The sequence below is a fragment of the Mandrillus leucophaeus genome, unplaced genomic scaffold, assembly GCF_000951045.1.
Source record: "Mandrillus leucophaeus isolate KB7577 unplaced genomic scaffold, Mleu.le_1.0 Scaffold216, whole genome shotgun sequence".
NCBI classification, from domain to species: Eukaryota; Metazoa; Chordata; class Mammalia; order Primates; family Cercopithecidae; genus Mandrillus; species Mandrillus leucophaeus.
In genome coordinates, this window is record NW_012102210.1 from 1007653 (window position 1) to 1028096 (window position 20444).

At 52.1% G+C, this 20444-nt stretch overlaps 1 protein-coding gene across 14 annotated transcripts in view; it reads left to right on the plus strand.

The window, feature by feature from the left end:
• The window catches only part of DYSF (dysferlin), a 238535-nt gene extending 230308 nt beyond the window's left edge, over positions 1 to 8227 (plus strand). For all 14 annotated transcript variants that reach the window (XM_011980655.1, XM_011980653.1, XM_011980659.1 and 11 more), the window contains 4 exons: positions 692 to 870; positions 2651 to 2760; positions 3978 to 4125; positions 7918 to 8227. In XM_011980655.1, coding sequence (XP_011836045.1) covers positions 692 to 870; positions 2651 to 2760; positions 3978 to 4125; positions 7918 to 7956 — 476 coding nt within the window. In that variant the 3' untranslated portion in view covers positions 7957 to 8227. The remainder of the gene's footprint in view (positions 1 to 691; positions 871 to 2650; positions 2761 to 3977; positions 4126 to 7917) is intronic.
• The last annotated feature ends 12217 nt before the right edge of the window (positions 8228 to 20444 follow it).

A 20444-nucleotide genomic window follows, 5' to 3' on the forward strand; every position in this document is an offset into this window, starting at 1 on the left:
CTACTGATATATACAACAAGGATGAACCCTGAAAACATTGTGAAAATCAAAATAAGCCAGACACAAAAGAACAAATATTGTATGATTCCACTTATATGAAATATCTAGAATAGACAAATTCATAGAGACAGAAAGTAGACTAGAGGTTACGAGGGCGAAGGGGAGGGAGGAATGGGGAGTTATTTCTTAATGGGTGCAGAGTTTTTGTTTGGGAGATGCAAAGGTTTTGGAAATAGTAGTGATGGTTGTACAGCATTGTGGCTGTAATTAAAGCCACTGAATTGTGCAGTTAACATGGTTAAAATAACAAATGTTCTGTTATATGTATTTTACCATGATAAAAACAATTTAAAAAAATTGATGGATCGCTGTTTATAGATGGTGTATGAATGGATTTGTACATAAATGAGTCATTGAAGAGGTGGGTGGCTTTGTTAAGGGTGAGTAAATAGGAGTGGATGAACATGTATATGAATGCGTGAGTAGGTGAATGGGAAGCTGTATAGATGGAATGGGAAACAATGGGTGGGGAGATGGAGAGTTTGTGAGATTTTACCTGTGGCTCGGCCATGGACAGAAGCTGGTGACAGAGGAGGTCACTGAGTTTTTCCTGAAGCTGCCCTGCCTAAGGGTGGCTACAGGCTGGCAGTGTTCGAGCAACCCTTGGCCAAAAACCACCTGTCTGTTGCAGGCTCCCTGCAGCTCGATCTCAACCGCATGCCCAAGCCAGCCAAGACAGCCGAGAAGTGCTCCTTGGACCAGCTGGATGACACTTTCCACCCAGAATGGTTTGTGTCCCTTTTTGAGCAGAAAACAGTGAAGGGCTGGTGGCCTTGTGTAGCAGAAGAGGGTGAGAAGAAGATACTGGCGGTAAGTCTGCTTCTCCAGCCCCAGTGGAGGGCATGGGGGCAGCTTCTTCCATATACATTGTCAGAAAATATATCATCAGAAAATACATGCTTACTCTTCCTCCTCCTTTCTCCCTCTCTCCTGCCCCCGTCCCCACCTTACTCTATTTTCCAAGGCATTCTCCCTCTTTCCTCCCAATTTCCAGCCGCCTTCTCCTTTGAGGCTCACATCCCAGGGGAAGCCTATTTAAATCAAAAGATGACTCTGTTTATACTCTGCTCATTGGCTTTAATAGAGACCTGTGTCCTGGGTTCCCTCTGATCCGGGCTTCCTGGGTGAATGGACAGGGGTCATGCCTCTCCCATTTGAGCAGGACCCTCTGAGGGACCATCCTTGCTCTACTCGAGAGGTCTGCTTAGAGGGGTGACTGGAGGGCCAGAGGGAACCGCCCTTCCCCTGAGTCCACAGCAGCCACGGAGAAGAAATTAATCCCTGAAAGTTTACTTAGAAATTGCAGGCAGCCAGCCAACCCTGAAAGTGGTCCTTGAAATTGAATCTACTTGTTATATAAAGAATGGTAACAATAAGAAACACTAGTGCCCCAAAGGAAAAAGAAAACGACATGCATAGATAATTCACAAAATAATTACCAATGTCTGCAAAACATTTTTAAAAAGATTTAGTCTCTCTAGTAATTAAATAAAGGGATACAGTAGTCCCCCCTTATCTGCAGGAGGTATGTTCCAAGACCCCCAGGGGATGCCTGAAACTGCAGATAGTACTAAGCCCATATTATGTACTATGTTTATTCCCATCTATACATATCTATGAGAAAGTTTAATTTCTAAATGAGGCACAGTAAGAGAGTAACAACTATAATAATAAAATAGAACAGTTATAACTATATATTGTTATAAAAGTTAGGTGAATGTGGTCTTTCTCTCTGTGTGTCAAATATCTTACTGTACTGGCTCACAGGTAGCTGAAACCCTAGAAATCAAACCCAAAGATAAGGGAGGACTACTGTATTTTAAAATGTGGGTTTTTTTTGTCTGTTAAATTATATATATTTTTAAAATAGAAATGCTCATTGCTGCTGAGGATGCAGAGAGAAGACAGGCCCCCCTTTTACTTCTGCTGGGAGTGCTAATGGTTTTACTGTGTGGAGGAAGCAATTTGATAACATATAGTAACAGATTTACCAATATTTCTGCCCTTGGACTCTGTCATCCCACTTCTAAAATCTCTTCTAAATAAATAACCCAATAAAATTTAAAAATCTAGGTTCTGGGATATTTGTTGCAGCATTATTTATCCTATCAAACAGTTGGAAACAACCTAAATGAACCAAAATAAGTAGTTTACTAAATAATTATGGTCAACCATCCCATAGAATGTTTGGCAGTCATTCAAAACCAAACTTTAAAGGATAGACAACTACATAGTGAATATTCCTAAGTGAAAAGAAGCCAGCTATGGAAATGTATATTTCATACACCTGCAGAGAAAATCAGCTGTGATGCATGCAGATGTTAACAGTGCTTGTCTCCCTGTAGTGGACGTGAGGGTGAGAGTTTTCCTTCTTTATACATTTCTGAGGTTTCCAAATGTTGTACGAAGAGCAGGTGCTGCGTTTATGTTCAGAAACCCTACATCTTTTTTTATTTTTATTTATTTATTTATTTATTTATTTATTTATTTTAATAATGAAGTGGCCCTTATGTTTTTCCTGGCCTGGTTATTCTCCAGGCCACTGAGCAGAGCCTTTGTGCCCCTAACCAGGCGCTTTCTGTCCCCTCAGGGCAAGCTGGAAATGACCTTGGAGATTGTAACAGAGAGTGAGCATGAGGAGCGGCCCGCTGGCCAGGGCAGGGATGAGCCCAACATGAACCCTAAGCTTGAGGACCCAAGGTCAGTGCCCAGCCCCTGAGCCCCAATGCTCACAGGTCTGGGGGTACAGGCACAGTCCAGGAGGCATCCCATTGCATAGCCATGTAGAAGTCACAAAGCCCACACGGCTCAGAGAGAGGCATGACTCATCCAAGGCCACACAGTAAGTTAGGGGGCAGGTGACGGGCATCTTTCCAGAGAACACTGGGCTCAGCGAATTCAAGACGCAGGTGCTACTGGGTACCTGTTGGTTGTGTGCCAAGCATGCTATCATATGCATGTATACATCGTGCTATGGAACCTTCCCTGCAGGGTAGTTGTAATCTCAGCAAAGTTCAATAAGGGCATTCCAGCTAGGACAGTGTGAAGCGGAAATGTTCTCACCTGGTCTGATTGGCTCCAGAGCCCAATCAAGGCCTTGACCTTACCTACCAAGCTGCCTTCCATGGGTCTCCTGTGGTGCCAGTATGACTTTCAAATGGTCTTTCAGCCTTCATTTTCCCATCTGTGAAATGGGGAGCCCAATCCCTGTCTTCCCTACATCACAGGCCTCTTAGGGAATGTGCTATGATTGTGCCATGGGGCTGGCAGAGCAGTGAGAGGCACCCTTGCCCGAGGATGCTGGGCTCTGCACAGGAAGAAAAGAGAGCCCCATGAGACACCAGCGTGCAGTCTGAGTTAACGGGGCCATGATGGAGACACAGAATCCTCCACGTACTTTGAGTTGTGGAGCTGGCCTAGGGAAAGGTTTTGAGATTCTTGGTTGTGAGAGAACCAGCTTCCTATGTTCTCTTCCCACCATCCTTCCCTGAGCATGGACCAGCCATGTGCATCTGAGCAGGTGGCTTGGCTTATCTGGGACTCAGTGCACTGGGGAGCACTTTGAGGCACTGCCCAGCTCCTAAATCTGTAGTTCGTGATTAAGTCCTGGGTCAGGAATGGGCAAGGGCACCAAGGAAGGTGTCCTGGAGAGGGTGGCAGAGAACTGGGCCCCCGAGGATGCTTAGGGCTTGGCAGCACCCAGAAGAGGAGGGCAGCACAGGTAGGGGTGACACTGTAGCAAGGGCTTGGGGGAGACGGAATACAAGCGCAAAGGGCTAGTTTAGGGACAGGGCCTGGACAGGCGCTGGGGGTGGACTGCGGAGGGCCAGGCCGTTGGACCTGCTGTTGAGAGCAGAGTTTGGAGAAAGCAGCCCTAGTAGAGGATGCCCAGTTGACCTCCAGGATCTCGCTTCCAGGCGCCCCGACACCTCCTTCCTGTGGTTCACCTCCCCATACAAGACCATGAAGTTCATCCTGTGGCGGCGTTTCCGGTGGGCCATCATCCTCTTCATCATCCTCTTCATCCTGCTGCTGTTCCTGGCCATCTTCATCTATGCCTTCCCGGTGAGCAGGCCCGATGGCGCTATGGTGGAGGAACTCTGGGTCTAATGGGGGAGTTCATCATTGTCCTAAAAGAGCTCTCCCAGTCTAATGGAGAGAAGTAACCTCTGTCCTTGGAGAGCCCCTGGTCTGATGAGGATACAGAGCCCGGCTCTGGGTGGTCTCCAGTCTGGTAGGTATACGAAGTTCTACCATTGGAGGCTCTTAGTCCAGTGAGAGAAACTGAGTACTTGCCCTTCCTGGTGAGACAAAGCTGTCCTCAGCAAGCCCCTAGAATATGTAATCAAGGGGTTAGGAGAAGATGAGGCCCTTTGGGTTGCGGTGGGCGGGGGCCTTTCTGGAAGGGAGGTGTGGAACTGGGTCTGAAAGGAAGGTGAGATGTCGATGGCAGAGCAGAGAAGGTCCCTTTGCCTTGACAGCAGTTGCAAATCCAGAGGAAGGGAGGAGCTGGGGCTGGGAGAGCATCTCAGGGTCTACCTGAGGCCCTCAATAGAGTGTGTCCTGCCTCCTGCAGCAGGTGGGCATAGGAAAGCTGTCGGGGAGTGGGAGACTGGCCCAGGAGCCCTTATTCGGCTCGATGCCCATTTGGGTTTCCCTTCACTTGGTAAGAAGTCAGTTGATGAGCTTGCAGGTGGCTCATCACCAGTTGATGACCAGAGGTGGCTGTCGTGCCCCTGCTCTATGGGGCCCTGCTTGTGGGAGGAAGGTCCCTGCCTATACTTCCCCAACCCACACAACTCATCAGGGGACCCGGATCACCAGGGAGCCTCCCCCGGTGTCTCTGATACTTTAGACCTTGAAGGGGTTGCAGCATTCTCAGGCTGACACCTGATTTCTAATGCTCTTTAAAATTTAAAAGAAACCTTTTTAATATGAAAACTCCAACCCTATATAAAAGTGGAGAGAATGGTGTAATCCACCCCTTGAGGACCTTATGTTGGTGGTAAAGACGCAAACACTCAGGGAAGGAAAGGGCCTGGCTGTAGGCTGCACACTACTTCGCGCACACTCCCAATCCAGGGCTCGCTGTGATTCCCGCTTCAGGCCTTGGTCCTGGTCAGCACCAGGCCACTGGCCCAGATCATTGTTCCCATGGCAGACAGGCTGCTTGGGAAACTGCCCCTAGGTGAGCTCTTTGCTCTGTGAGTCCTCCAGGAGAAGGAAAGGGCAAGACCCCCCCTCCCACTGTAGCTGGCCTATGCCTGTGTCTGCAGAATGCATCTCAGAGAGGAAGAGAGTTAAAACCACACATCTTTCCATGCAGTTCCTAACAGCTGAACCGAGAGGAGCTGGGGAAAGGACGTCTGCTTTGGATGCCCAGATCAGCTACCCTCTGGGCCATATAACTAAGGACAGTCTAGAACCGGGGTGGTGACGGGTCTGCCTATAGGCCAGACCTGCTAAGCTGGCTGTGGTCGCCCGAGGCGCCATGGCGAAATGTTTCTGAGGTTCTGAGGTTTGTTGATCAGCAAAATCTGACTGTGGTCCAGGGTAGATCTAGGTTGCAGGGACCCGAGGTGTGTACCATGTGGGAGGCCTCTTTAAGCAAAGGAAGATGAGATTACAAATATAAGCTGAGATACAGGACTATGGAAGGGTGTGTGCACGTGTGGCGTCCTGTAGCATGAGCTGTCGCTGTGACCTGAGATCCGGGGTCAGGCGCCAGGACTTCTGCCTGGTGTTTCCTGCGCAGGCGGCACCTTCCCCAGCCTGCCTCAAGCTCCTCCTCCCATTCGGAGCCCAGCTGGCCAGTGTTCAGTTAGCCACAGAGACTCTAAGCACCTGTGTGTGTCTGGGAGGTAAGGGCGTGTTTTGGGGATGAGGGAGAAGAGGATGAGGCCTCGTGCCACTGGGAGTGCTCAGTTCCCTGGGGAGACACTGAAACCAGAGAGTAAGGAAAAATACTGTGGATGGTCCAACGCTCTTTCGGGAGGCTCAGGCCATGGGAGTTTAGGAAGAGAAGAGCTGTTGCAGACTCTTGCCCTCTGTGTGGTCTGAGGACTAGCAGCAGCAGCACCAGGGAACTCACTAGAAACTCAGAGTCCCGAGCCAGCCCCAGCCTGCTGAGGGGGAATCTGCATTTGGGCACATGATGGTTGGAGAAACCCTGTTGGATGTGACAGAGCTCTGTCGCTGAAGTCAGGATTACCGACTCTCCCTGTGACCTTGGCAAATCCCTCCTGCTCACGTGAGGAAGGGGCTGCGCTAGGCCAGCTCTGGCCTTCTGTGGCTGGGACTGTGCTTAGGGGAGCACCGTCATCTTCCCTGGGTGCTGTTCATTAAGCCAAGCCTCCTTCTGAAAAGCCAAAGGGAGGGGAAGGGCAGGTCCAAAGTGGCATCACCACCACCCGTGACATGCCTAAGCCCAGCCCCTGCCAGCTGCACCCTGCACTGTGAGGTTACTGGGCCGCAGATCTAGGCCTCCAGGAGCCTGGGGAAGGAGGCCCTGCTGCCTGGCCGGGAGAGGAAGGAAAGATTTCCAGTTACTTCCAGCCTGTGGTCCTTCCTCATCCCTGTGGGCAGGAGCAGAGTGGCACTGTGGGGGGCCTGGTCAGAACTCCTCCCTGTCTCCTGGCCGCCCAGCAGTGGGCCACGCTCCTTTGAGTTCTTCTGGAAGTTTTCCTCTTTAAAATATGGACCCTGCCTCCCCTCTCCCAGGGCTGGTGTGGGGGTGTCAGATCCTAGGTGAGGGGTCTAGGGATGAAGGGGGTGGCCTGGGCCTGAGGCTGCAGACTGGCTTTGCTCACAGGTCTTTGCTGCAAGCTGAGCACATCCTGCCTCCCTCCACCCAAGTCACTCAATCATTTGGCCAGTACCAGACTATGAGGGCCGGGCCCTGGTGACCCTCACCTGGTTTTCAGGCCTTGGGACAGAGGCTGCCCACCCCAAGCCAGGGCCTAGTGGAGAGGGGCTCAAGGACAGGGCAGCTCCCTGCAGTTGGCCTAATCCCCCACCCTCTTGGAAATTCCCTTGGGAGGGGCACGGGGGGCAGCCTGTCTGATTCCTCTCAGCTTCCCCCTCGGAGCCAGCCGGGAGCAGGGCCAGCGTGGGGAGGCAGGAGGCGTTTGGCGGGGAAGGAGGCCCGCTCTGTTTCCAGAGTTGGCTTTCCCCGGCCGGCGCTGGGGAACATACTGTCCCAATTAGGAGCCCTGTGTTGTGTTGTATGTGTTTTCATGGTTTTGGAGGGGAGAAGTGGGGAGGGGAGGATACTGTCAATCCTGCAGCAGGCAGGGCTCAATCAAGGGCGCCGCGCCTCTAGTGCTGGGCTGTGCCGTGGGTCATCCACGACAGCCCATCCCCAGCTCTCTCTCTCTCTCTGCTTTCTGGACAAGGGTGTGATGACCCGTGAGCCCTGGGCTGCCATGTAGGGGAGGACCCTGGGCCCTGCCTTCAGCACCTGTCTGACGGAAGAGGCCAGGTCCAGGGTGCTCAGAGTCCTCTGGGCAGTCAGCTGGAACCTGGGAATGGGCCTGGCTTGATGGGGGAGAAGACAGAGCAATTTGGGCAGCTTTAGCCCCCAGGTGGGAGGGTGCGGGTGGAGTTTTGGAGGGTATGGGTTTGCCTGATGGGCTGGAGCACTAGGCAGGGCCGAGTGTTGAGCCCCGCATGGGATGGATGGCAAGTGGTGAGGGCGAGGCCTGGGCAGGTGGTTGAAGAGCCACGAGCCTCCTCTCTCAGCCTCTTGCCTGCTGGCAGCTCAGCCCCGTCCTCTGAGCCCCAGATCCGGGACAGCAGCTCTGGCTGTGCCTGCCCCAGTGGGATCACCATGTGTCCCTGTCTCCTCCCTCTCTCCAGAACTATGCTGCCATGAAGCTGGTGAAGCCCTTCAGCTGAGGACTCTCCTGCCCTGTAGGAGCGGGCGTGGGGTCCCCTCCAGCATGGGACTGTCCTGCCTCCTCCACTCAGCTCGGCAAGCTCCTCCAGACCTCCAAGGCCTGATCGTCCTGCCAGGGTGGGCAGACAGACAGATGGACCGGCCCACACTCTCAGAGTTGCTTACATGGAGCTCTGAGATCACCCCACTTCCATCATTTCCTTCTCCCCCGACCCAACGCTTTTTTGGATCAGCTCGGACATATTTCAGTATAAAACAGTTTGAACCACACAGCAGTGTCAGTGTGTGTATCTCTACGGTACCTGAACAGGGTGTGACCGTGAAGGGAGATGTGCCTGGGTGGGCGGGGAGGGTGGACTGGGTGTAGGTGCTACTTCCGGCCCAGCCTTCTGGAGGGAGAGGCAGCCCAGAAGCAGTGGGTGGGGCCCCGTGAACTGCTGCTTCTTTCACAAGACTGGTTGGGGGTGGGGTGGGCTTGGGGCTTGGTGTCTGGCTTGCCTTAGCCCCGGCCTTCTCTGCCTCCTCTCCAATCCAGGACTTTCCCCTTTCCCCCTGCCTTCTCCTCACTCGGGCACCCCCTGTCTCTTTCCCAAGCTGCCTAGGAGGGCAGCTACCTGTATCTTCTGGTTTCTTTGACCATGCTGGGGAAGAGGTTCCATTTTATAGAAAGGGAACTCCAGGGGGGAGGGTTCGGCCAGGAATCCGCTAGGCAGGGAGGCCACAGCACCTCTGGCTTTGGCCTATTCCCATAGAATCCTGGGATTGCTTGGGTTCTCTCTCTCCACTTCCTCTCTCTGCTTTCAGAATCTAATCTTGACAAAGACACCTTTTTCTTGTGGTCTAAAGCTTAGTTGTAGCCATTGGTTTGACATTTCCTGCAGGAATTGGGCTTAATCTACAGGAGCAGCAGGAACATACTTGGAGAGAAAGCCAAGAGCTTGAAAACATCACGTTTCCAAGAGTCTCCTGCCTCTCTCGCCCGAGGGGCTGAACTCTGTGAGCACAGTGCTGGCAGCCTCCACTCCTGTTACCCAGGAGGTGTCCCCTGTTTTCCACTGTGACCCTGCACCCTGGCCCAGTCCCCCTTGGCTCTTCACTGATTGGCAGGACTGGAGGTGGTTGGGACTGGGTTAATGTCTGGAGCCTTCCTGAGTGAGGGAGCTGCACCTTGAAAGCAGGATGATTTTTACTTCAGGAGAGCTTCAGGCTAGAGGTGGCTATGAGTTCTGAGACCCTGACACCTGAACCCTAGAGCCAGGGGCCACACTGCACATAGGACACAGCAGAGACTGGGGTCAGAGCTTTTCTGGGAAGGTCAGTCTGGTGCTGAGCCTTCACTGAGCACGCTAAGCTTTCCTGTGGGGAGGCAGTGAGAGGAGGCTGGCCTTTAGGGAGGGCTAGAGGGAAAGGAAGGAAGGGGTGGAGCCGCCGCTTCAGGAGGCCCCGAGAGAGTTTTTAGGAGAGGGGAAACCTGAGAATATTTGAAGGGAGGAAGGAGGAAGCCACTGGTTAGGGAAAGATCAAAGACACAAGAAAGAGTATGAGGTAATTCATGGAATCAGTTTCTGGAGAAGGAGAGGAGGGGGTTTGCTTTGGAAAGAAGCTCTGTTTTGTCTTCCAGGCTCAGAAAGGCAAGAGGAAATGAATGAATACCATGCAACTATCAGCTGGATTAAAAGAGTGTTAGGGGTTGTTGTGCTTATTTTTTCCTTTGTTCCTTCACTTTATTCTTGATTCTCTGGGTTGCAGGTAATGGAAAACCCCACTCAAGCTAGGAAAGGGAATTCAATGGCTTTACAGAAATGAAACACCCAGATGATTGGCTTCAGGTAAAGGCCGATCCAGCTCCTCAATGAGGTCATTGAGAGTTTGTGTTCTCAGAGTTGGCTTCAGTTTAAAGCTGGCTCCATTCATAGGGCTGTGCTTGAAGCTGCTCTCTGAGACCACATAGGCCACTAAGAAAAACTCAGAGGGTGATGAGGAATGGATGGCAAGGGGACACCATGTCCAGCAAACGTGCCTTGAGATGCTCTATGTAGCAGGCCTAGAGCAGGGTCTGAGGATGAGTTACATGGGACTCTTGGCCTTCCATAGCTCCCAGCATGGTGGGGAAATTGTTCCCTTTTGGGAGTATCAAAGAAGGAGTGCCCACTGCCCTGGGAAAGGAAGGGGCAGGAGACTCTCAAGAAGGGATATCATTTGGGTGGAGCATTGGACTGGCCCCGCGGCTAAGAGAGGAAAGGTGTTCTCAGTGGCAGAAGTGGAGGCCGAGTGGTGGAGCTGTCAAAGAACTCAGCTGGTTCAGGGCATGGCTGGGGAGAGTGAGCCTGGAGGGAAGTGGCCCAACAGATGAGAGGGAAGAGAGGCTGGAAGGGCAAGGCCAGGTAGGGAGGGCCTTGTGTGTGCAGCTGAGGAGTTTGAACTTCGTTACGGAGGCAGTGAGGAAGGCCAGAAGGACTCGAAACTGGACAGACCTTGATCAGAATCATGTTTTTCTGAAAAACCATTCTAGCTTAGTTCTTGGGAGACAGGAGTCCCCTGGGGGTACATGGGTGGGCTTCAGGTATATAAACCTTATGTCAAACTGCCTTTGATGGGGTGAGGGCCCAGTGATCCCACCCGATTCTTAAAATGGTCTGTGGTCACAAATGGCAAAGGACAATTGCTCAGGCTGCTGTGCGACTGGTTGCAGAGGGACATTCTAGAACACTGGTTCACTAATCCAGGAGCCAAATGGGAAAGGTCTGAAAGGGTTCAGGGTGATTCATCCATTCATCCGTCCATTCATTTGCTCATTAAATAAATATATATGTAATATATATATACATAAAACATATATTACATATATGCGGCAGGGGGCTATCTGTGTACCAGCCAGGGTGGTAGCCTCTAGAGATACAATCTTGAGTAAGATAAACATGGTTCCCACCCTCCTAGAGCTCACAGTTGAGTAGAAGAAACAGACAAGTAGATGGGCAATTACAATACACTGATGGATGATGAATAGGAGCTGTGGAGTCAAGAGCAGGGGTGGAAAAGACAATAGGGGGAGCAGTAGTTCATAACCAGAAGCTGCTTCAAAGATCTCTAGGAGTTTCCACGTGGTTAGGGCCAAGGTTTCCGGCCAGGGGCACTTTTGTCCTCTAGGGCATATTTGGCAATGTCTGGAGGTATTTTTGACATCACACCTGGCGGGGGAAGGGGGTGGTGGTTATGACAGGGACTGAGACACCTTTAGAAATGTTTTCTCCCTAATAAAAAGGGGCACACAAGGAGACACATCCTCATCTTCTGCCTCTCAATCTTACGGAAAAATGTAATGACTAGAGCTGTGGCTGCCATCTTGTGATCCTGAGGCAATGAGCCTGAGGAAGAAAGCCAGCACACACAGGACGGCAGAGGAAGTGGGGAGGACCTGGTTCTTGGTGAAGCTATTGAGGAAGCACCAACCCTGAAGCCGCCATAACACCAGAGGAGACAGCTTGTGACTCAAGGCCAGACATTCCTTATAGCGTAAGCCATCTTTGGTTGGGTCCTGTGTTACCCACAGCTCCAAGCCTCCTTGCCGGCGAATTTCATTCTGCTCCTCTGAAACTGGTTTTCACTGCCATCTGCAATAACCACGGCTGCCGTGCACAGGCACCACATCTAAGACATCATACGTTTATTATTTATTATAGCAATTTTCCCACAGATGGCAGTAAAGTGTTTTGTTCTAATAAAATCAGTGTGTTACAGTAGTTTTCTGATGGAAGTAAATTACCTTGAGGAAGGGGCACCTTTTTCTAATTCACACAAGGGCACCATCTAGCCTTGGTGGTTAAATCTGTGGACACCCACCCTTCACGATTCTTAGCTGTAGCTGACAGCACAGACGTTCTCTGCTTCTTGATCAACTTTCTGTCTGTACCCAGCTTCCGTGATACCACAGTCGCCTGGTGGTCCCCCTCTGTTGGTCTGTGGTGTTCCCCAGGTCTCTTTCCCCGGCCCTGTTCTCATATTGTGTGGCTCCTAGGCACCCTCACCCACCCCGCTTTCTCTGCCCTCTACAGGTGAATGACCCCGGAATCCCTCACTGTAGCCCAGTTTCTCCCCTCCGCTGCAGGCGCCTTAATGTACTGCTTACGCACTGGCACTGTGAACTCAAACCCTCCCCACTCAAAGTCTCCATTCTCTGCCCCATTAAAAAACTCCTGCTCTGTTGTTCCCTCCACCCATCTAGTCCCTGGAGCTGCACCTGTGGGAGGCATCCTTGAGTCCTACCCGCTCCTACTTCTTATATGCAAGACATCACCAAATCCCACAAATTCTGCTTCTTGAATCTGAGTCAAGCTACTTCTTGTCCCATTACTAACATCTCCACTTATGATCAGGCCCCCAACAGGCCAACGTCACTGAAACCCAAATGCTACTGCCTTTGGCCATTCCTCTCTCTCAGATCTGCCCTGCGTGGTTCTCCACTGCCCTCAGGAGGGAGGCCAGCCCTGCTCACTCTCCCTGCTCACCTCTTGCCTTTCCTTCTGCCATGTCCATCTCTTGGGTCTCAGCTTGGCCCTTTCCTCCGGGTGTTCCCCCTGTCCTGCCCTGGTGCCTGTCTGCCACGCTCAGTCAATGCCATCCCTCTTCGGTTACAGGGCTTGTTAACACTCCATTGAAACCAGCAGACTTGACTGTCCCACCCCCCCACCCTGGAGTCTGCGCCTCCAGGGCTGAAATCACATCTCAATTCTTAATGAGATGTCTGCTTCCTTCACTGAAGGGACTTTACTAAGTGTTTCATTGCAAGTTTTCTTTAAATAGCCAGGCTGTCCGAGCCATTTCAAATAGGGTTTTATGTTCCTAAATTCAGTTAGTTCTCAACATTTGAGACCAATTCTTGCAGTAAGGTGAAGAATAACTCTCATCTGTGAAAGAAAAGTGGTTCAGTAAAGCTTGATAAGCCTTTTGTATCCAGAATACTCAGTTCCCTGCCTTTATTTTGTCTGCTGGTGTTTTTGAGAGATTCTACACACACACACACACACACACACACACACACACACACCATTTTCTGCTCCTTTTCCAGGGCTGTGTGGACAGCCCAGGACGGGGTGACGGGAGTGTGGAAAGACAGAAAGGGCTCTGAGTGTAGCCCCTGCTGTCCGGCCCACAACCCCTCCCCAGTTTGCCTCCACCCCCAGGGAACTCAAACTTGTCTCAATCCTCTCTCCATGTGTTTCATAAATGTAGGATTATGGGATTTCCAGAGGAGCCAGGTGGGCATCCCCTGACTGGGACCCGGTGACAGCCCAGGAAACGTTTCCTGCTTGGGAAAGAGAACTGGGTGAGGGCAAGGGTTCACCCTGACACGCGAGGTCCTCACACGGCTGCGAGCTATTGAAATGAGTGACGCCAACCTTCCCCTCTCCCCTTTCCCCATGTGCTTTTGTTCCTCCCTCTGGGGAAAAATCGCTAGGGCTCCTATTCCCTGTGGCTTGGCCCAGCATGGCTTGCAGACTCTGTTTCTCTGCCTTTGTTTTGGTCTCAGTTTTTCATGGGGTGGGGGATGTGTGTGCAACAGAGAGACAACAAATGAGGCAGATGCAGAGAGAAACAGACTCATGGTGAGGACCAGAGACAGAATGACAGGGGCAGACGGGGACAGGAACAAGACCAAGAACCTCACGCAATCGCTGGAGCATTTCCTCCTCGTGCTCCTTATCCCTGCAGCTCCAGAACCACACCATTCTGCCGGCGCCCAGGCTTACCGCTTGCCCCCGCTAACCGGTTCTCCCTGTTTCCACCTAGTCTGGAGCCTGCCTCTGCTTCATACTCCTCAGACTCCCACCTCGCACTCCTGCAGGGGATCGGGGCCCCCTGGGGGGCCTTTGAGGAGCCCACTTGTGTCCCCACTGAGCTCAGGTCTAGATAGGACACTCTTCCCTTTACATCAACAGAGATGTTCTGGGATCTTTTCTAAAAGGACTTGACCGAGAACCAAGGGCAAAACAAAAGAGCGAAATACACAAATCACTCACATGTATAAAGGGTAATACATTTTAAAAATACCTGCTGGTGTATTTTGCCTCTTTGTGATCTGTTTTCCCCTCTCCCTCCCCTGGAGCACTTTTACCATCTGGGCTTACTGCCTGGAGAAGAGGACAAGGTCAAAGATGCCTCAGGATACGAAAGACAGAAAGATACCCTGAAACCCCAGGAAAGGTGCCCCCCTCAGCTCTCACTGGAGCCACTGGCCTGGGAGCGCTCCCCACATCTTGCAGATCCAGATGCAGTTGGGAGGCTTGGTGAGGCAGCAGCACTTCAGGGCCAAAGGCTTCTTCAGTCTAAAAAGGGATTCCCAGCCTAACAGATGCCCGGTTAGCAGAGATCTTGCTCCAGTCTGGTGGTGAAGGGCATGACGTTTGGAATCAGTCACACAGTGCTCCAAGTCCTGCCCCTGCCACTGAGTGATGTGACCTTGGGCAAGTCGTGTGACCTCTAGGCCTCAGTTTTCTCATCTGAAACATGGGAGTGATGGCTTTTTCCTCATGGGGTGTAGTGAGGACTACCTGAGATGATGCAGAGCAGGTGCTTAGCGCACGAGAACTGTAATCATTCACTTAAACAAGGAGCTCTGTCTGCCCTGCGTGCTGGGGAGGAGGCAAGGATTGAAGAAGACGGAGCAGTGGGGAGATGGCTCCCCTTGTTGGGAGGCTCCTCCAGTGTGGGGGCAATGCTGACTCATTTCTCCATTTAGAAAGGCTGGGCTTTCTCCCTAGAAATGGGGAAGGACTGCAGAGAAACTGTGCAGCTGCCTCAATGTCCCTCCACCCAACTGTGTCTCGGCCACTGTGTCTAGGCATTCCTTTAATAGCTAGCTAGCAGCGTGACTGCGGTTATTCCACATGCTGCCTTCAGGTGGGCTATCGCCTCAGATGACCGCAGTGGGGGTCCCTCCAGATGTGCACACTGAAGACCCCTTGTATAGACCCACTCATGCAGCTGGTTATGCCCGGCCACACTCCAACTCACCCAGGACACACCCGTACTCCCTCCGACCCAGTCACAACGCAGGCATCAACACAGCAAGCACCCAAGTGTGCTCTCCACATACATTTCCTCTCCGTGTGTGTGTGCGCGTGTGCGTGCTTCACATTGTTGGCCAGAATATGCTCTGGAAACCCAAGCAGAAAGGAGCATGTGAATGTGGCCATCAGGGATAAATTAATCCCAGACATATAAAGGGATTTTTTTTTTTTTGTTCATTCTCGGCCGTACTGCAAATTCAATTATGACTCTCTGCCAGCTACTGAACTGAGGGGACAAGCAAGTACGTGGCTGGGCCTGGAAAATGGGGCAGGGCAGGGGACCCTTCTGAAGCCACACCCTCATTCCCCCTCCCTGCTGTTCCTGGATTCCTGGATTCCCTGCACCAATCAGATCTTGGAGCAGCAGCAAGGTGCCATCGAAGACGTGGAGCTGGTGGAAGCAGAACTGCCTTCTGAGAGCTGAACTAGGAAGGGACTGTGTGCAGGCTCAGAGCATAGACTGGCAAAGCCTTGCCAAGGAGGCCACTGGTCCCAGGTCCTGGCAAGTCTTAATGGGCCGTGCATTCACCCACCCAAGGAGAAAAATGGGAGTCTCAGACGCCCACCTTGACAATGTCCGGGGAAGAGAGGCTTGGCTTGTGACTCAGTGGCAAGACTTTCTATCCCCCATGGCTAATGGGGTGTGGCCATGATATGTCCCTTGCCCTCCACATTCTTAGGCAGCCTTCTGATGGTGCTGTGGCTCCCGGCACAGGCCTGCTTGCAGGCAGTCCTTGTGTAAATTATGCTGGCGCAAGCTGTGTTTCCCACTGCATTCACATGCTGGCATTTTGGCTTCTACGCCCCTCTCTGAGTTCCGCTAAGGAGAGTCTGCCCCTTTGGGGACACACTCTGGACCCACCTTCCTCAGACCCACACAATCGGGGTCTTAGCCTGCAAGCATGCCTAGGCTAGGAGCCCTCCTAGGTCAAGAATGTCCCTGGAGAGGCCTGCTGGGGAAGACACGACCAGCCTCTCCTTGGAGACGCCCATCTCATGGGACGGGGGAGGTTGGGCATTCATGTCCGCCACAGGCTAGGAACGAGGCGCATCTCCTCTCAGACCTAGCAGCAGTCCTCTGTGACATAGCTGCCTCCTCCTCTTCTTCCATTGGGGAGGGCTGCGATGGGGCATCAGTTACTTTAAAGGAATCCCTCGGGGTGTTTGAATTGCGCTTAATTGCATAAGAATGGCCAGAGGAGGCCAGGTGGAAGTCAGTTTTGAAAGAGGAGAGAGAATTGGAGGAGATTTGATTTACTGTTGTTTCTCAGGTGGTGGTGAGGTGGTGTGAGTGGGCAGTCGGGGTGTCTGAGACTGGGAGGGAGGAGAGTGATGGGGAAATTTGGTCCTGGTGGGGGAGCCGAGGCCCGCAGGGGAAAGCCCCCATAGGAAGAGGCCCCTTAGGGAGAAGTCCAGGGCCTCGAGGAGCAGGCCTCAGACTGGAGGCGGGGGCTCTGTTTGCCACTCCCTGGGGTCCTCTGGAGCCTCCTTAAGTAACCTAGGCCTGGCCAAGGAGAGCTGGGTTTTCACGGTAAGGCTCAGGCTGCCAGAAGAATGAAAAGAATGGGCCTGAGGGAGCACCTCCGCCATGGAGGGGAGGAGGGAGGAGGACAGAGAGGAGTAGAGGCCCATGTATGTGCTGTGGGCAGCCGCGTCAGCCCTGGGTCAGCACCCAGTCTGCCTTCCCTGGGGTCTCTGCATGGGGGAGGCTCCACACCCTGTACAGTTAGGCTGCCCCAGGTGCCTGGGACTCACATCCCACCAGGCCAGGCTCCCAGGCCCTCACCCAGGACAAGCCCTCCTCTCTGCTGCTCTCCTTTTTCCTCCTGTCTGCACCAGGTAAGGGAGCTTGGGAGAGAGGGAAGGAGGAGGAGAAGGAGTAGGGTGCTCCCCAGAAGCCAGCCCTTCCCCCGCCCCCCAGAGATGGCTCATTCAGGGCTGAAGATGAAGTTTGAGACTGGCCCGCCTCCAGGCTGGTCAGAGAGGGAGCCCTGGCTACCGAGTGCCAACTGTGTATCAGGCACTGTGCTAGGCAACGATGCTGCCTTTAGTCCTCACACGTGAGAGGTAGCTATTTTGAGCCCCGTTTTAGAGATGAGAAAACTGAGTCTCAGGGAGATCATGCAGCTGTTAATGAAAGGCAACCCCGGCCATGTGGACTCAGAATGTTTGCTTTTCGTGCTACCCCAACTTCCTGACTCTGCCCCCAGCACAGTCACCCCGCCCAACCAGTCTCACATCTGCTGACTTCCAGGCTGGACCCAGAACTCCTGCCAGGTGGGGAGGGGGGACGCAGGAGGCAGGGGGAGCCATTGTGTGTAGGGGTAGTGTTGGCACTGTGAAGTTTACAGGTTTTTCATTCACTCAACAAATACTTATTGAACAACTCCTGTGCCCAGGCTCTGTTCTGAGCACAAACTTCTTGCCCTTGTAAAAGCTCCTGGTCAGGGAGTCAGATGAGAAAGAATTTCAAGCGGTGATAAGGAAGCATTAGGAGGAAAAATAAAGCCAGGCGAGGAGGTTAAAAAAAATCACTATGGTAGGAACTAACTAAACGAATGAGCCTTTTTAGACGGGAGAGGGGAGAAGCCCTCTGGAAATGTGAAGCGGAAGCAGAAACCTGGCCGAAGGACAAGAGTGAGCCGTGCAAAACCTGGGGGACAGCATCACAGTAGGGGGCACAGCAAATGGCAAGGGCCTGAGGCAGGACTGAGCTTGACTTAACTGTGTTTATACTGCCTGGAAGTGGGGCCTTCAGCCCTCTGTGGCTCATCGCAAACTTTGGGCCAGGGAAGGTGTCTCTGCTCATTCCTATCTGCTCCCTGCTTGACTCTTTCTAGGACCAAAGTGGGTGTCCTCACCCCCTCTAGGCTGAGCTGGGAAGACAAGCACAGAGCCCCCTTGGCCGTCTTTTTCCTGTGGTTGGCCACCTGGCCCCCAGCCTGGGCTTGGGAAATGCTTCCGGAGTTCACACTCCTCGCTGCCCACTCTAAGCCCCGCCAGTGATCAGGGCAGCACACTATTTCCAGATGGGCATGGGAGACTATTTATTTTATTTTTAAAAATAGCTTTTATTGGTTTTTGTCTTATTACAAAAGTAATATATGTTCATTATAGAAACCGGAGAAAACAGCTAGCAAAAGGAAGAGTATAAAACAGCCACTAATCCCATTACTCAGAAAGAACCACTGCTGGTACTTGGGTATCTCCAGAATTTTCCATGTGAGTATAAAACATATGTTAGTGTTTTTTTAAAAATGTGATCTCACTGTGCAGAGTGGTTTGTAACCACTGTACCGTGAATACCCATCCGCGTCTACATATTCATCTACAACATGATTTTATGGCTGTATAATCATTGATCGCTCGGAAGAACCATGGTGTATTTAGCCAGGGCTCCTATTGATGGATTTTAGGTAGTTTCCTTTTTCTTTCTTTTTGAGCATCTTCTCTGCAGGGCTTCTCCATGGCCATCCTGGGTGTCTGTTTTGAAGTGTCTAAGCAGTCACTGAGATATAAGGGCAGGATAAGAAGGCTCAGAAGGCCAGAGGTCCTGACGGGTCTGGGGTGGGTGGGTGAGTCCCTGCTTCCTTGTCTAAGGCAGGGCTCTTTTAAGTCTCTCAGACAGCCCTAGGCAAAAGTTGAATCACTGGAAAGATTGAGGAGTTAGGATTAAACTGGGAAAACGGTGTTTTCCTTACAAGCGGTGCTGCCATAGAGGAAGGACACTCAGGCCTTCCGCCTGCCTCAGGGCACCTCCATGATCCCTGCCCAGAGTAGGCTGGGGTGGGGGATTGTGGGAGCAATGAGTTCGCTGGTCAGGAGGGCTGGGGTGGTCAGGATCACCTGCCTCCTCTGCAGAGGGCATTACGGGGAAGCTGGGGGTGGGGATGCGGGTGGGGGGTATTAGGTGAGGCCCCCAGGGACGTGTAGATGTAGTATGGATGAGGGAGGCTGTCTGAGTGTCACCAAGGGTGAAACCCCTCCTTTGCCTTCTTCATGAGGCTGCCTCTGATTTCTCCATCCGGGCAGGCTTGGAGCTCCTGCTTTCCTGGTGTGTGTCTCCTCAGGGCCCTTACCACCCGCTGCTTACATTAACAGGAATCATTCAGGCCAGCCTGAACTTGACTCCAGCTCTCTGGCTTCTCTCCCCGCCATCTGTGAGGCCTGGGGCAGTTACGTCCCTGCTCCCCCTAGTCAAACGCGGTCAGGTCATCAGAGCTCCTTCAGTTCCTGTGAGGTCCAGATGCCAGGAATGTGGAATGTGGCACCTGGTAGATGCTCAGCTTTAAAATCTTCTTTTACATTTCCTTCTCCCACCTTTGACTAAGTCTTTGAGGGGATGTAAAGCATCTTCCTCTTTGTGCCTCCCCAGGGATGGTCTCTAAACCTCTCCCTGGGAGGTGCCCAACACTTCACTGGGGTATGGGAAGAAAACATTTACAAATCCAATCTGTTACTCTTTCTTAATATATGATGTTTGGATAGACCTTGGACGCCACTCATGCCGTGTGACTCATGGTCATGTGTTCTATGCTAAGTGCATAGGAGTCCTGAGGGAAGGCAGTGGTAGTGCCATCCTTGTTTTTCAGCTTTTGGTGTATGGCTTTTTGTGTCTTAGCTTTTGGTGTGAACCTGGTCAGTTAAGGGGATTTACAGATTACACATTCTGGATTTAACTAAAGTAACCCTCATGGAAATGGACATACAGCTTAAAATAATTCTTACCGTGGAACTACTCTGATTGAAATTAAGCTAAGCATACAAACAGGGGAAAACGGTGGCTGGGAGATAAGCTAACCATGGGAAGTAGAAATGACGGCACAGCTAACCCATGCATTCACCGCATGCAGGGGCTCCCCAGAGAAGCTGCATTAGGAAGTAAAAAACACGCCGGGTGCCGTGGCTCATGCCTGTACTCCCAGCACTTTGGGAGGTGGAGGCGGGTGAATCACCTGAAGTCAGGAGCTCAAGACCAGCCTGGCCAATATGGTGAAACCCCGTCTCTACTAAAAATACAAAAATTAGCCAGGTTTGGTGGCGGACGCCTGTAATCCCAGCTACTCAGGAGGCTGAGGCAAGATAATCGCTTGAACCCGGGAGACAGAGGTTGCAGTGAGCTGAGATCGCACCATTGCACTGCAGCTTGAAAAACAACAAGGACATAATCAGATCTGCCGAGAAGTCAGTAACACCGCTGAATGACCCAGAGGCCTTGCATGGGTCACCTGCAGCAGTGGCCCTCATCCTAGACCTAGAACCTGCCTTGAAGTCCTCACTGTTGTCCATGGATAGATGTGTGGGGAGAGAAATCAGCATCTGGGGGAGTGCATGTTCAGACTTTTCACCAGTGGAGGTTTGCTATCAGTGCATTTGGAGGCCACCGCTTCACAGCCTCCAGCCCCAGGCTGGGCACACAG